The sequence below is a fragment of the Barbus barbus genome (genome assembly GCF_936440315.1).
Source record: "Barbus barbus genome assembly, chromosome: 9".
NCBI lineage: Eukaryota > Metazoa > Chordata > Actinopteri > Cypriniformes > Cyprinidae > Barbus > Barbus barbus.
In genome coordinates this window covers 4467842-4484174 of record NC_136737.1, presented here as the reverse complement: position 1 = coordinate 4484174, position 16333 = coordinate 4467842, and the positions used below count along the sequence as shown (strand labels likewise).

At 39.6% G+C, this 16333-nt stretch overlaps 1 protein-coding gene across 1 annotated transcript in view; it reads left to right on the top strand.

Moving 5' to 3' along the window:
• The window catches only part of LOC306875464 (fibrillin-2-like), a gene marked incomplete at its 5' end in the record, with an annotated part of 73740 nt that overhangs the window by 1228 nt on the left and 56179 nt on the right, over positions 1–16333 (top strand). Inside the window, 5 exons of the mRNA XM_079426044.1 lie at positions 3977–4059; positions 5660–5758; positions 9371–9466; positions 9800–9895; positions 15396–15593. Coding sequence (XP_079282170.1) covers positions 3977–4059; positions 5660–5758; positions 9371–9466; positions 9800–9895; positions 15396–15593 — 572 coding nt within the window. The remainder of the gene's footprint in view (positions 1–3976; positions 4060–5659; positions 5759–9370; positions 9467–9799; positions 9896–15395; positions 15594–16333) is intronic.

Genomic DNA, 16333 nt, shown 5'->3' with positions numbered 1-16333 from the left:
TCAGAAACAAAAGCACCATTCCGTACGGTACCCCAGAACCAGAAGTGGGACCAATAGTAGTTGACATGTATCGTACTCAAAAATTAGTGAACTGAACAGTTTGGCCAATTTTCCAGGTAAACTAAGAGGGAGTATCTGATCCGGTCAGTGGAGCAGAACCATGTGGCACTGAGTCAACTGAAAAATGTGCCACAGTACCCTTTTGAGAACCCATGCTAAACACAAACTTGCCCAAAGGGATGTAGGGACTTTCATGCTTTCCTGTCCAACAGTTCCCTTTGTCAACGTAAAGACCCTTCTTACAAATGTTGTGGTCTTAAAGAAAGGTCTAATCACCACCACGCACCATTTGAAATCCTATTTCAGATACCAACGCAGTGTAAGAACAGCCCTTAAGAACGCTGATTATAATTACGTTTCACGAAAAAGCACATTTGTTCTACTGCTGACCAATCAAGCCAAGTTTTCCCGGGTCAGACGGTTTAAGAGAGCTGCCGTAGGATTTGAAGCTCACTGGCTCTCCTTGCTAAGCATAATTTGGCCGTCAGATTGGTGAAGTCTGATCACATTGCATTTGGGGGCCCCTTAAATGAAGGTAAAGTCTGGGAGACTGCTGTAAAAGCAATGGGCTTGGGGTGAGAATATGATTATGTGGTTCTTGATGCCAACCCTGAGGAGTTTCGCCCAGTACAAAGCCAGCAGCGTGCTCAGGGTAGATGTTTTTAGAAGTCTTGCTGGCTTGGCCAGGGTTTCTCTTCATTTGCTCAACATGTCTCTGAGGCAATGTCAGCTCCACTAGACTCCAAAGATGGGCTCCAGTTCTTCAAAAACGCTTGATGTTTGCAACCCCAGAGAGACTGAGTTCTTTGTCTTGGATTTATATTATTTTAACAGCTAGAAGTGCATGCCAGTCAAAAGGAAAACAATCCTTCTTGGATCTTGAACAGCTTGCTACAAGCCAACAACGTTTTGTTGTGGAATTGTTCTTTGCAGAAATAAATTTAAGTTTAAGAAAAAAAAAATGCCTGTGCATATGGAGCCAACTTCATTTTAAGAGGCCCCACAAAAAAAAAAGGAAAAGCAGTTTGTTTTTTCTATTCTCAGTGGGGTTTGTCATTTAACCCGTGGAAAGGAAGACGCAGATCTGATATGTGTATCCTTATGTGTGCTTAATAGCATGCCCAGAAATTCTTATTGTCTTATCAAATGCACTCATTGTATTGCAACAAACAAGAAAAAGCATAACAGCCGATTGCTTTTTGTTGTTTATTCCCGATACCATCAGTCACTCCGAAGTGTCTAGTGGACCAGCTAATGCATGAAAGCGACAACATTCCCACATGGGACTTGAAATCATATGGAGCGACCCCCCTCCTCGCTCGTTGTATTAAAAGTGTGTCTAGACAACAGTCTGATTTGAGTTCATTAGGGTCAGGGGATTGAAACAGGCCAAGTTGGACAAGGAAAGACCGTAGAGAACCAGAGGCTTTACACATGGGAGCTTTATAATGTTAAAACAACCGTGCCATTAGTTCATTGGCTCTAGATTTAGCAGCAATCCTGGGGGCTGGGAGCAGATTCCTCTAAATTGAACTTTAACCTCTCTAGGACTGGTAGCTGGTGGGACGGAATTGTGCTATCTTTGTCTAACCCTCTCTCCTTCATCCTGTTAGGTTTTTATGACCTCATCCGAGAACTGGCCAGAGGCCGTCAAAGCATCCCGATTTGCTATCTCAGCCTTGTCCTGACCTTACTGGAATTCAGTTTGTGAGGGGTTCTCAAACGCCATAAAGTTGACCTGCTTTATCTGGAGATCTTTGGCAAATAATTGCTTGCAAATCTCTTTAGGCCCGAGGGTTGGTAGACCCTGTAAATGAAAAAGGATTTGACCTAGTGGAGTGAAATGAATTGGTCCATCTAGCTGAAGGAATCACATGGTCTTTCCAGGTATTTAACTTGTAGCAAAGAACCCGTTACCAATTTATATCTGTCTTTGAGGTGCTGGTTCGTATTTGAGATGTTGGGTTTTGTAAATGTTCTTCATTTAGTATTGATAAACACACTCCACTGCAACTAAACCATTTAGTAGTTTGCACATGGATTGCGTGTGTGAAATGCATTTTCTGGTATTCACTGCAGATACTTCACGACCACCCGAAGGAGTGTTCCAGCTTAAAGAAGTGTGAACACACTGAAAAGCAGAGTTGCACTGAATTGAAAATTCTTGGCTGAAGCCGAAACTAAATATAATGAAAACTTGGCCGAATACTGAACATGGTTTTTCATTGTTTATTTTTCCATGCATTTTGCCCATTTTTCTTGATCACTGCATAATTTAAATAGTCAAAATGTGCTTTTTCTGTTTTGTCTTGCTTTTCAAAGAAAAAAAAAATCAATTACAAAACAATTTTAAAATATTATTCAGCCATTTTTGGGACCCCCTTCTTGAATCAGGTATGTGATTGGCTAAAGACAAAAAAAGAAGGAAAACTGGGCACTTTGAGCAGCAAATCAGCATATTCGAATGATGCCACTAGACTAGTGTAATGATGCTGAAAATTCAGCTTTGATCACATAAATACGTTACATTTTACAATATATTCACATACAAAACAGTTATTTAAAATTTTAATAATTTTTCACAGTATTACTCTTTTTAATGTATTTTTACTTTACAAATAATGCAGCCTTGCTGAGAAGAAAATACTTTTTAAAACATTAGAAAATACTACAGATGCCAAACTGTCGGTGCTTGTAATGATTTTATTTGATCACGTCACCAAAAACGCCATTGTTCGGGACAATTTATTTAGCATTTTCACTTATTCGGTCTTATTATATTTTTGCTATTTTCGGCCGAATAATTTCAGTTGCCGAACATTCGGTGCATCCCTACCGAAAAGCGTAGGATTTAAGAAAGAAGAGTTCAGTTTGCGTCCAGGGATAACCTTCTTGGCATCATTGTGCATGAGCTTCAGACCTAATTTTTCAGGCTCCAGTTGAGAAATAATACTCTATGGTTCCACATTGCTAACAATTCATCATCTTCTGGCCTAATTTCCGCGGCTGCTTTTGTTTTTCGCAGCCCACCTCCCAACCCCCCAAACTTTTCACTTCCACTTGTTTTCTTTACCTCCCACTGATTCTTGCCCTTTCCCCAGCATTTTCCGTTTTCATGTTCCAACATCTAGCCCTCCGTTGGCCTCTACTCTTTCTGGCCCTCCACATCTCTCTTGGATTCTGCTGTTAGTAGTTGTGTCATCTGGCAATGCGGTTTGAAATCCATCAAAAGACTCAAACTACAGCTGGTCGTCCCCAGGTGACTGACATTTGTAAACATCTTGACTTGTAGAGGAAAGGAATTTATGTGTGTGCGTAGAAAGACAGATGTACCTTGTGGTTTTTTTAAAGGTCCATTTACGGCAGGCTTAACTTGGTGCTGATAGAAATAAAACTGTTTTCGCAGCGAGGGTCGAGGTTTGATGGAGATCCTAAAGGCTTGCTGGAAAGAAACTGCAAAAATGACACATTCTGAGGGCGATTTACCTCCAAGCTGTCAGTTACTAACTGGTCGTCTTGGATCGAGTCACTAAACAGCAAGCCCCAAAACAGGTTTGGTCCTGTCTTTAATCACACATATCATGACTAATCAGACACTTTTCTTTGGAACCAACTCTCGGTGAGAAAGCTGCCAAAAAACAGCTCATGGATGAGCACATTTGGGAACGTAAGAATAGCTTTAGTAAATATTTCTGTCTCAGGAAGTTTGGTTGTGGTCCTACTCAAAACAATCTCTTTTCATGTTGTTTCCCTGGAAAGTCCTTTGGGGCCATTGTATGTATTGAGCCATATTTATTGCGAAGGGTCAGGAGGTCTTTGAGACTGTAGATATTTCACTCTGTTGTATGTTTCTGAGAAATGTTCAGGAATAATATTTGGTTTCTGTAATTTAATGGACTGGTTTCCATTGTTTCAGGCCCAACGTATGTGGTTCCCGCTTCCACTCCTATTGTTGTCCAGGGTGGAAAACGCTTCCTGCAGGGAACCAGTGTATAGTTCGTAAGTATCTGCAATATTTGTTTTTAAAGTTGCATGATGAAGATGCCACTTACCCACAGTACGCTTAACCACAAAGTTAGCATTTAGCCTTAGGCTAGTTCCTTGCACAAGGGTACATCAGGGGGAAATCAGCAACTCACAAGTTCATGAATTGCTCTTTCTGGGGTTTGACCCCAAGACCTTTAACCACAACACAACCCCCAAGAGATAAAGGCTTGGACCTAAGACCCAAGCTATGTTCAGAAACTGATACTAGCGTACTGCACAGTAGGCCTGGGTAAAAAACATATTGATTTCTCAATTTTAATTGATTCTCATTTTTACCAAAAGATTTTGATTCTTAAATCCCAAGAATCGGTTAGTGTAGCCTTTCAGTTAATGAATGCATAATTGTAGCACACCTCCCACCCAATAAATCACAATAATCATTGTGCTTTGTTACGTTTGATATGAAACAAAGTCTCAGATTTCAAATTGTCCATTTTATTACAATATTCAAAAATAAATACCTTTATGACGCTGTTTAATGTGAAATGACAGATCTCTGTAGCGCCTCAGTTCAAAAGAAGCAGCAGCGCAAAGCGCATGTTAACTGATCATCTCCGGCATTGTGCTGTGTGATAAAACTGCACATTTTAGAGTGGCCTTTTATTGTGGCCAGCCTAAGGCACACCTGTGCAATAATCATCATGAGGTCATAAAATAATCAATATCATCTTGATATGCCACACCTGTGAGATGGATGGATTACGGCAAAGGAGAAGTGCTCACTAACACAGATTTAGACAGATTTGTGAACAATATTTGAGCGAAATAGGCCTTTTGTGTACATAGAAAAAATCTTAAATCTTTGAGGTCAGCTCATGAAAAATTGGGGCAAAAATAAAAGTGTTGCGTTTATTATTTTGTTCAGTGTATATTTCAAAAAATTAATTGAAGTAGAAATATAATTAGTCTAATTTAAAGTTAAGTAATGTTTGCATACAAATGTTTGTAACTTTAAGAAATCCAACCATTGGCATGTTGTTATCTCAGAAACGGGCTGAGCCATCACACTGAATCAGGTAAGCTGGTTATATGTGTATGTTTCTTAATGCTACGCACTGGAAATGCAGCAAACAATATGTGAATGATGTTCGCGCACTTTGGGCTCGGGGGGGGGGGGCGGGCGCGAGTGAAATTAGACAAACTTGGGGGGGCGCATGTCCTGAAGTAATGAATGTTTGCATACAAATTAGCTCATTTTAACCTTCAGTATTATAATAATGTAGTACCACCTGATGTATTTTTTTACAGCATTACATTTTTTCCTTGAGAAAAATTCCTGATATTTATCCAAAATAATCAATATTGAATTGAATCGAAATCGAATCACAAGCTTGTGAAACATAATCAAATCAAATTGTGAAATTTGTGTCAAAACCCAGCCCTACTGCACAGTATGTTTCGAAAACAGTACCCAGTGTGCAACAGGTAATATGCCATATGATCTCACTACATTGCATGCTTTTGCACCCATGCAAATGTTTTGTCCAAAAACTCCATGTATTTATTTAAAATGCCTTTGTTGATAACTTAAAATGAATATTTGTCTCTGCAGCGATCTGTAGGAACTCGTGTGGGGATGGCTTTTGCTCGAGGCCCAACATGTGTACCTGCTCCAGTGGTCATCTTGCCCCTAGCTGTGGTGCGGCCGCAGGTGAGTTCAGTCATTTCGGTCTCAGTTTGTGTCAACAAAACACCCTGGGCTGTACGAAAAACTCATTTTGACTAGTTTCTTTCTGATTTTTGGCCATTTTGGTGCTTTCATTCATAGCCACATTTTAGAAAAAGAGGAACTGGATATGAAATGACTTCTTGCGATGTTTGGAGCATGTGCGCTAACCGCTAGGGCACAGCTTTGACTCAATATGTGTTTTTTAAAATCATTTTCTGTACCCTGCTTGCTTCCTTTGTGGTTGAAGGGCTTGTCATAATTTTAAACTTTTCCTTGTCATTTCCAGCGATTTATTAGGTTGAGAGTTGAGGTACGGCCGGGTGAAAATGCTGTGAAATCGCTCTGACAATGTATAGCGTTTCATCCTTTGAATCATGAGCTAAGCTAGGAGTGTTTTCTGTTGAGATATGTTAAATTTGAGACCACGCGTCTGCCAGTGAAACCTTGCACCGAGCGTTTTTTATGACTTACTTAGAAAAGCGTGATTGATTTTGTTTAGATGGCGCTGGGAAGAGTAATGACTGTCGGTGATTCCTGGACGAGGTGTTTAGCATTAGCGCAGGTTTCTCTTACTGCACTTGCTCTCTGCCAATGGCGTCCAGTCTTTTCTCAGCGAATGCCCGGAATATGTGGTCATAGACAAATAAACCCAAATGCACCAAACCGTAGGGTTCGGTCTCGTAAGCTGTAAAACCAGAGTCAATTTATTCGGCAATGAGAAATTGACCATCTAATTCGGCTGCCATTCCTCTGACTGTTTGAAAGCAAATGCTAAACATACACTTGTACTCTGTTTTGGCAGCCTTATGGGATTTGCGAGATCGGTGATGCTGTCATTACGCCTACCCGACCACGTACCGTCTGCAGTGGTTGGGATCGGCCACATTTATGAGTCAGCTATGAATCTGCAATTATTCCATAAATAACAAGCCGCCACACTGATGTTAGCCGTAGCCATTAGCGTCCAAATACTGCAGCTGTGGTCAAGATACTGTAACGCTAACCTCTTCCTCTTCATCATTAATGTCTGATCACCATACATCTGAATTTTTTATGTTAGGCCAACAGCAGTGTTATTTTAGTCTCATTAATATACTATTAAAGTAATTAGTAATTTTTTCAATTCATTTTTTTTTATCTTATCCAATATAGTTAAACCTTGATTAATTTTGTTTTGTGTTTTAATCATTTTTTTTTTTTTTGTTAACCCATTGCACTTTTTAACAGTAGTTAACTACAATAGTTAATGAAAAATACTAATTTTAGTTTAAGTTCCATTACAACATTTATTAATACATTATTAAAGTAAAAGTTGTATCTTAGTATTTTTAATGGAACTGAGCTGACATGAATAGTTGTATTTTTATTAAATAGAATAGTTTTATAGTTGTATTTTTATTAAATAGAATAGTTGTATAGTTGTATTTTTATTAAATAGAATAGTTGTATAGTTGTATTTTTATTATTAGTACTTCAACTTAAACAAATACATATTGAATTTAGAAATGTTGCTATGGCAACTTAATGAAATGAGTTTATTTTTTGTTGTAGTTATATTTGTACTTGAACTAAAATCGGAAAAATCTGAAATGTTGCCTTTTTAGTACTTCAACTTAAAATAAACAAAAATTAGAAATGTTTTTTTATTTCAGTTAAAGTTAAAAAGTTTTGTTGTATTTGGTTTAGTTCTTAAACTTAACGAAAATATGAAACGTTACCTTGGCAACTAACTGAAATAAAATGAGTGTAATTTTTGTTGTGGTTATTTTAATACTTAAACTAAGCAAAAATTAGAAAGGTTGCCATGGCAAATAACTAAAATAAAAATAAGTTGCAAGTTTTGTTTTAGGTATTTTAGTACTTCAACTTAAAATAAACGAAATTAGAAATGTTTTTTAACTTAACTAAATAAAAATTTTTATATTTTACATTCTATTTAATTCATTTCAGTTAACGTTTATTGTATTTCAAGTAATGAATAGTTGTAATAACCCACAAACCCTGGCCAAAAGCTCTTAAATCGGATCTCTGGGTTTATAACTGATCGCAGAACAAGAACTAGTGCTTGCTGCTGTACTTCGAGAAGCTATTCATTTTCATCTTGAACCCCATGATGCCTCGTTGGTGAACCTGACATTGAAAGGCCACGGATCTCCACTCCACGCCGCGAGAAAGAAACGACCATAAAGGACCTCTGTTTCTCAGCCTTGCTCATGTTTCCTGCCGTCAACGTAGCTTGTAAAAAACTGACAGATGTGACTGCTGCAGACAGAGGTGCATTGTGGGGTGGCAGGCCTCGGGGAGCCCTGTTTTGTGCGTGTATGTCTCAGCACGTGCAGCTCACTTAGCATGGGTCAGCGAGTGAACCACCTGTAGGGGGCCGTCAGCAGGTCTAGCCAATGAAGTCATTTCCTGCGCTATAGGAAAACACGGCCCCATACTCAAACATTTACAGGCCTTGCTGTTGAAAGCATGCCATCGGCGAAAAAAACAAAAAGCACTCACGTTTGATCTCCATCCAGCAGCATTTTTCATGTGAAATCAGACAAAAACAGGCAAATTTTTACAAAAAAAACCTTTTCATCATTTACCCTCTGTTTTATTTGATTCTTTTTTAAGTTTCTTTAAAAGGATTAGATCATGGCAGGCGAAGATAAAAGGAATAAATGAGGAACTGTTACATTTTTTTTGTTTTTTGTCAGGGATATGTAGTAGCTTGAATTATATTTGGACTGAAGCGTAATGGCATGATGCCTCTATTTAGACAGAACAAAAGAGATCGGTTTTGATGCAACCAATGGGGGACATCAATCTTTTTAAAAACTGGGTGCAAGTATCCCATCAGAGATGATTCGTTGTGCTTATGTCATCTAAATGCAATTTTAAATTGCCACGGTTTCATATACAAACTCTATTGAACTCTAATGAAAGTTTTGCTAAATGATTCGTTCTGCGCCAAGAGAATTTCCATTTCGTGAAAATCGCTGGAAAAATAAATCTACTCGTCCAAAAAAACCTCTGGTAGAAAATCAGGATGAAAATAGGCTTTTGTTGGCCAAGCTACCACGAATTTGAATTGGCGGTCGCTGATATTGGAAAGACAATAAATATGTAAAATAATTCATTATTATTCTCAATGCATACTATAAGTCTGATTAAGTTAAATAAATAGTGAGAGGTAAACTGAAATATACACCAGTGTAAGGGCGCACATACAGTTATATATATATATATATATATGTGTGTGTGTGTACAGTTGAGGAATGTTCAAAATATCTTCTCTGAAAACAGATCTTAATAAATAGGCTGTGTGATATATAGCTAAGAATTTTTTTTTGGAGCTTTTCTGTATTTTCAATATTTCTACATTTATTCAAGACTCTTCATTTCCATTAAAGAATACAAGAACTATAAACCGGTAAAAATCGAGTCTAAAAATGTCTCACACACTGTCTGTTTTTCATGAAATAGACATTTTAATACATAATTTACATTTAATTCCCAAATAGCAGGGTTACTTTTAGCTGCATGCATGATTCTTTGTTATACTGAGCCCAATTGAGCACTCTAATCACCTCTCTTGTCTCTGTACAGTCCAGTCCTGCAGCGTCAGATGCATGAATGGAGGGGTCTGTAATGAAGATGCCTGCTCATGTCAGAAGGGCTACACTGGAACTCACTGTGGACAGCGTAAGTGAATTTTTCTTTTCAGAACGTCCAGACATCACCACATACCTGTCCAGACACAGACAACAATAGATAATTTCACAAGAGCTTGGCTTACAGACACAAATGATCTCAGATTGCATTCAAATCCAACTATATATTTATCTAAATGTTTCATGTCTTTTTTTATTTTTCTAGTATTTTATTTTTTATTTACTAATCTTAAGACCTTTTAATGAAAATCAAGAACTTTCCAAACATTCCAAAGAACCATATAGCAACTCAAGAACTCTATATGGAATGGGATAAAACGGAATAAAACAGATTCTTTCATTTCACCAATTTTGCTTTCTGTAGCTGTGTGTGAGAGCGGATGTCAAAATGGCGGGCGTTGTATTGGACCCAACAGATGTGCCTGTGTCTACGGTTTTACTGGGCCACAGTGCGAGAGAGGTAAGCCATCACTATGCTTCCAAAGTTCATATTTTTCAAGTCTTAATTGTGTTGACGTCTGTGAAGATGTGCGGTTTGTTTACCGTCTCAGGCCTGCTTCAAGAATGTGGTAACACTGTGTCAATGTGACACAGAAACGCTCCGAGGGTAATTTACAGTACTTTATTTTTGAGGCGATGCGCTTCCCCCTTCACTGTAGCTGGTGTGAAATTAATGCTACAGTTTACATTGTGGCCACGTCTCTCAAAGCAGGAACAATGAGGTAATCTGGGGCGAAAAAAAGGACGAAAGCCTCCCTCACGTGTGCACGAGACATTCTATCAGAGGTGAAATCCTTGGCTGGAGTTATAAGAAAATGACAGACTGAAAGGACCGTAGAGGCAGTTCCCATCATGCCATGTAAATTGTAGGAGAGAAGCGCCCCAGGCACCAAAATAGACCAAATACCTAAGCCCTTTTTTGGTACCCCACCCTCCTGCGTCTGGTTCTCTATTTGACCCCACCCCTTCACGAAGCCCCTTGTGCAATCGTAGGCCGGTTCCTTTTGAAAACACAACACAGGGAGGTGGAAAATTTTGGGAGACATCTGGCAGTAGATAAAGTAGGGTGGAAATGACAAGGGAACGTTTCTGTGGAGACTTTTCTGACAAGTAAGGATGGTGGTGGGGGGTGTTCTCCAAGAAATGGAGACCCCAGCTGTGTATACACAGCCAGGCCTAAACTAGTACAAACAATCTCTTCACACAGAGAGTGCCGTCCATGGGACACCTTCCTCCTTTCTGGGCCACCCGACCAGAGCCATTCAGTCCAGACTCTCGTCTCCGAAACTCCCCAGACTCAACCTCAAGGCCCTTGCTTGTAGATTGTAAAAACGTCAATCTAAACAATTGGTTATTTCACAGAGCAGAGATAGACTCTTTATTTAGCCTGTCTCAGGCACGCCTGTTTATCATCAAGCGACTGGATTTCACACAATTGATGAATTTCCAAAAGATGATGCAGGCCTGATGTCTTTCTGTTTGGTTCTTCCAAAAAAAGCCAGCACTGTCTTCCAAGAAAGAGGTAGTAACAAAGAAACTAGATTCTGAAAAGACTGAAGCACAATAGTTGACTTGCATTTTTAGAAAGTCAGTCGTCTGCAGAAGAGTTTAGCGAACATAATGCAAGCTCAGCTGTGAGTCGGCATGGTTTATAGAGGGAGTTAAGCGAGTTAACGGTAAGAATGGTGTTAGACCCGTCTAATTCGTTTTCCGTTTAGCCACTTGTGTTCTGCGTTATCGCTTACCGTGGCCCACACCAAAGAAAGCTATGCATAATATTCATTCACAGTCGAGGGTTGACTTTGCTCAGGGTCATGGGTCACTAGTCCATTTTAGTTTCATCAATTACCACTGTTTTGGATTCCATTGGGGTTTTTTGTGTGGTGCATTGGATTCTAGAGAAAAAGGGTTTTCCGAGCAAGGAAACGTGACTAATCCTCCTGTAACCACAAGAGAATGAATGAAAAGGACCGAGTGTCACTAGACTGACTCATTTAGGAGCCATAAAACTGTCTTATTTAGCTGTACTGTAAATCACAGAGCAGTAAAAGAGTTTGTTGGTCCATCTGAAAAACTTCAAAGTCTTTCACAGGAACACTTGACCATCTAATGTTTCCTTTGTACCCCCCTTTTTTTCTTCAAGCCTACGTGAATGAACTTCTGCTTCTCCCCAAGTGAAAACACATTTTGTGTCTTGGTGTGTATTCTGATTAAACTGAAATAGGTCACAACAAAGCCATTCCCAGTCGTTGACTCTTAAGCACGTTTTGGCTGCGCTTGAGGTTTCCACCTGCAGTTGGTCCCCGCGGCTTAATGTTCCAGACTAGATTAACTTCCCTCTGGCTGATTTTTCATTTCTTAGAGGGTCTTTCATGACAGTCTACTCCCTTTCGGTCCATTAGCACTGAGGATGATAAAAACAGGCCAAGCCGTTGGAGTGTGAAGAGAGCTGGAATTCCTCCTGCCAAATTATGCTGCCGCTCAATCTTTGGACAAGTGTGAATGCCACACATCAGCGACCTTCTGAGGCATTGTTTTCCCCCATCTTGCCCCATGATTCATGATAATGTACGCTGCTCAATAGTTGGCAGACGTCACTGGCAGGGAAACACTGTGGTGACTAAACGGAAAGTAGAGGTGAGTGAGCGTTTGGCAGAATAGGGTGTAGGTGAATGGTTTTGATCAGAAAAGCCATTCAAACTGTAATCAAGGCAAAATTACTTCCGAATGTTGTCTGCATCACAGACACATCCCCCTTTCTCCAGAATATGAGTCTGCTTGCTTCTGGGAAGCAAGGTCTGCTCTTTGCCGCCAATTTTGCCAACGTGACATTGAGGTTAATCCTTTTGCCTTGCAGATCTGTTTGCTACAAGATTGCGATCATGTGTATTAAACTGCTCAAAGGAGTCCAGTCTGGTGTGGACCTACCATGTTACACTGCATTTATTCTTCTGGCTGTGTGCACGTACAAATGGTTCTGTGTAGAAATTGGCAGGTTCGAACAACGTGGCGGCTTCCGAATGATGTTGGCAGGAGCTTTTAGACTCCCGGGCTCCAGTTTCATTGTAGATCAAAGGGTTGTTAGACAAACCTGAGCAGCTTCAAGGATGTTCTTAATGGCAGACATTTCTCAGTACCTTCTACATTACTGTCATTACTGCAAAGCAACTTGTGATGTCCATGTAGTCCTCTGTGTAGGTATTGTATAACTACTTACATGGTAGACCAGGGGTCTATGCAAACTTGGTCCTGTAGTTCTGGTGCCCTGCAGAGTTTAGCTCCAACTTGCCTCAACACACCTGCCTGGAAGTTCTAGCACACCTAGTAAGACCTTGATTAGCTGCCTCCGGTGTTTTTAATTAGGGTTGGAGCTAAATTCCTGGACCGAGTTTGGATAGCCCTGTAGTTGACCCTTCGTCAAGTTACGACTTTATATAAATGACTCACTCGTTCACCAACTAGCGGAGTAATCACTACTGTGCACATTTATTTTACACCTGAACTATAACCTTTTATCCCAGTACTTCTGTGATTATTTAAATATTAGTAACACAGAAATAATTATAGTGTGTGGTTGAAAAGACTGTGAAGCTATTTCATTAATATACATGACAGCTGCTTTCTTCAGGTCAGAATGCAGATTTAAATGTTTAAATCACACTGGCATGAGCGTACGCTGCTCGGACGCACCAAGTGATCACAACATACTGAATTTGTTTGCTCCCAACATGGGAAATGACCAATTCCATAAATCAAGAAAGTCTTGACTTTATAGATATGCCCCAGAAGGCTTTACCCATATGAATATCATCACTCACAGTATGAGTCAAAGCAGCAGTATAGAGGGGCTGATGAATTGGAAGACTGGATATGCACGGACACATCTGGGCCTTAGCTTGTCCTACCGTAGTCCTGACCAGGCACAATTAATCAATCCCAGATGTGCATAGGATGCTCGCAATGGGTCGCCTCAACTTGGAGAGGACCTGCATTCCTGGACTCAAATCGTCCAGGAAGAATGGTCAGGTCAGGGGAGCGCATGAGGGATGAGGAAAAGGGACAGCAAGGGGATTTGAAGGCACGTGAAGGGGAAATCTTCATACTCCTCCTTCCTTTTTTGTCTTCTCCTCTTGACCTACTTTCTTAGTGCCATTTCCCTCCCTCTCGGGTATGGATATATGATTTTGCTTTTGTTTCACATGCAATATTATGAAGGATATGGAAAGATTTGTTCATTTCTTTAAGGAACGACCAGGGTCAGGATCTCATTCATATCCCGCCAGAGTAAACCGGCTCTCACAGTATACCCCAAACAAATGCAGGATCTCGTTCAATTATGTTTGCAAAGACTTGGAAGATGCAGTACTGCACAGATGGGCATTTGTTTGAGTTCTTTTAAACAGAAATGACTGCATCCTGAAATGGTCAGTTTATTTCAGTGTCGAATTGGTTTGTTTTATGCTCAAAACATCGTTAATGTGATTACTGTAAGTCGTCTCAATTGGCATCCAGCACAAAGGAAGTCACTTGGCCAAACCTCCAACAGTCAAAACAGTGCTAGTACCACTATCCCACATTTCGATCTCAGCCAAAAACAAGATAGTTTGTCATGGAAATTGCCATTATTGATGCAACCCAGCAATTTCTGAGCGATTATCTGGTTATCCTATTAGAAGTCCGTGAAAGAGAATCACTGTCGGAGCATTCCCAGACCGACCTCCAGCATGGGGATGATTGGGAAACAGCTGCGTGATGGAGAAGATGCATCTGCGTATTTCTTTATCCATGAATGTGATTTCTTGTGGTCGTAATTCTTGGTTGCGTGTCAATGTTTGTTAGCGCTTGTCTTGTCATATTACGGAATGGTTTTGTCAGCCCATATTGGCTTGATGGTCTTGGCTGGTTTATCCTAGTTTAGCAATTGGCCAGCTAGTCAAATAAGTGCCACCAAACCAGACTAACCTGACCAGTGAAAACCAGCATAGTGGCCAGCGAAGACCAGCAAACCAACTTAGGCCAGTTTAAGCGGTTTTTATGGTTTTGAGATGGTATTGTTCCCTATGAAAAGCTTTTTCACTATTTTAGACAGAGCTGGGTAACTGATTACGTTATCTGGATTACGTAATCAGTCCAAAAAATAAATACTTGCAATTAGATTAAATTGCATTTCAAAATATTCATTATCAGACTACAGTTACTTTTTTTAAAATCCATTTTTACTTGAATTATCACTCAGTAAATTATTTAACCATTTATTTGTATCTCATTGGAAGGCTTTTGTTTTTCAAACACATTAAAACACATTCACATTATTTATTATTTACATGTAATGCAGGGATTCCTAATTATAATTTTTTTTTGGCCATCTGAACCGCTTTCACCCAGTATGTTTACTTGAAGTTAACCACTGAGATTCAAAAATAAATATTTTAATTATTAAGTATCCCATTTGCATGTTTACGGTTCTCTGATATAGGTTAATGGTCACATGACATGCAGGTAAACAATTGAAACATTTTCATATTTTTATTGTTATTTTAAAATGATTTAATTTTACATTTATTATGATTCAATTAATTATTAGCTTTTCATTAAACTCACAAACCACCTATAGTTCTTTCACAATCCCCAGTTTGGAAAACCCTGAAGTAATGTAGTATTTAATGCACTTTGTTAATTATAATGAATTTTTTATCAATATGGTACAAGAATATCCTATTTGAATCAATGTGATAAACGAGCTAGGTCAAAAGTAATCCAAAAGTAGTCTGATTATATTACCTAAAATGTGTAATGCAATGGATTGCGTTACTAAATACAATTAAATGAATAACATTTGGAATCAGTAACAGACTAAAATTTGTAAGTAATCTACCCAGCTCTGGTTGTAGCAATGTCCCAATGTTTTATTCATGTACTTGTTGACCTCTCTAACGCTCTTCATCCCCCCCCATAATCAGACTACCGGACTGGGCCTTGCTTCACACAAGTCAACAACCAGATGTGCCAAGGTCAGCTGAGCGGCATTGTGTGCACCAAGACGTTGTGTTGCGCCACCATCGGGCGAGCCTGGGGTCACCCATGTGAGATGTGCCCTGCCCAACCCCACCCTTGCCGACGAGGTTTCATCCCCAACATCCGCACCGGTGCTTGCCAAGGTAAGAATGAGCATCTGGCGTCTGAACAAACAGCTGTTTCCTTCTCAGCATCTGGAGAATTCTTGCCCTAATGACCACCTTGATGCGGCAGATGACACTAAGAGAGGTCATGGCCTGTTTAGGGTAAACCATACCACTCAAGTCCCTGTCCAAGAGGACACTTCCCCATTGTGTTTCTTAGTAGAGTCAAATATTTAGATGAATTCCATTGAGAGTGTTTTAAATGGGATTACATAATGTCTTGTCACATTTATTTGTAATTATAGGCGTATTGTTTGGACTTCTTGTTTGATTTTCAGGGACACAGATGGACATGATTTAATTCTGTTCTCAAGGCCTGTTACACATTATAAACTTATTCAATTAGGTCATGAACATTCAGTAGATGAGGTTACCATAGCATGATTAACACTGGTTTGGAGAGGCTTTTCGGTCAGCTACAATTATTTGTTTGCAATGGGGCAAGCAAAACTATTTTGATGGGAATTTCGTATTATTTCGGTATATTTATGTCATTACAATCAGTTCTCAGTTCTTTTGCATCGATGCTGTAGATTCTGCACAGTTTTGTTATATACTATTTAGATTTAGTTAACGACAATAACCCTGATTCTACAGCAGTGCTGATGAAAATAACCAGCTCTTACAATCCAGTTGCTTCGCCCTCAGAGATGTTTTGCGAGCCAAAATAACAAACGCCACCCTGATTTCACATATCTCAAGGACGACCCCTCCCAAAT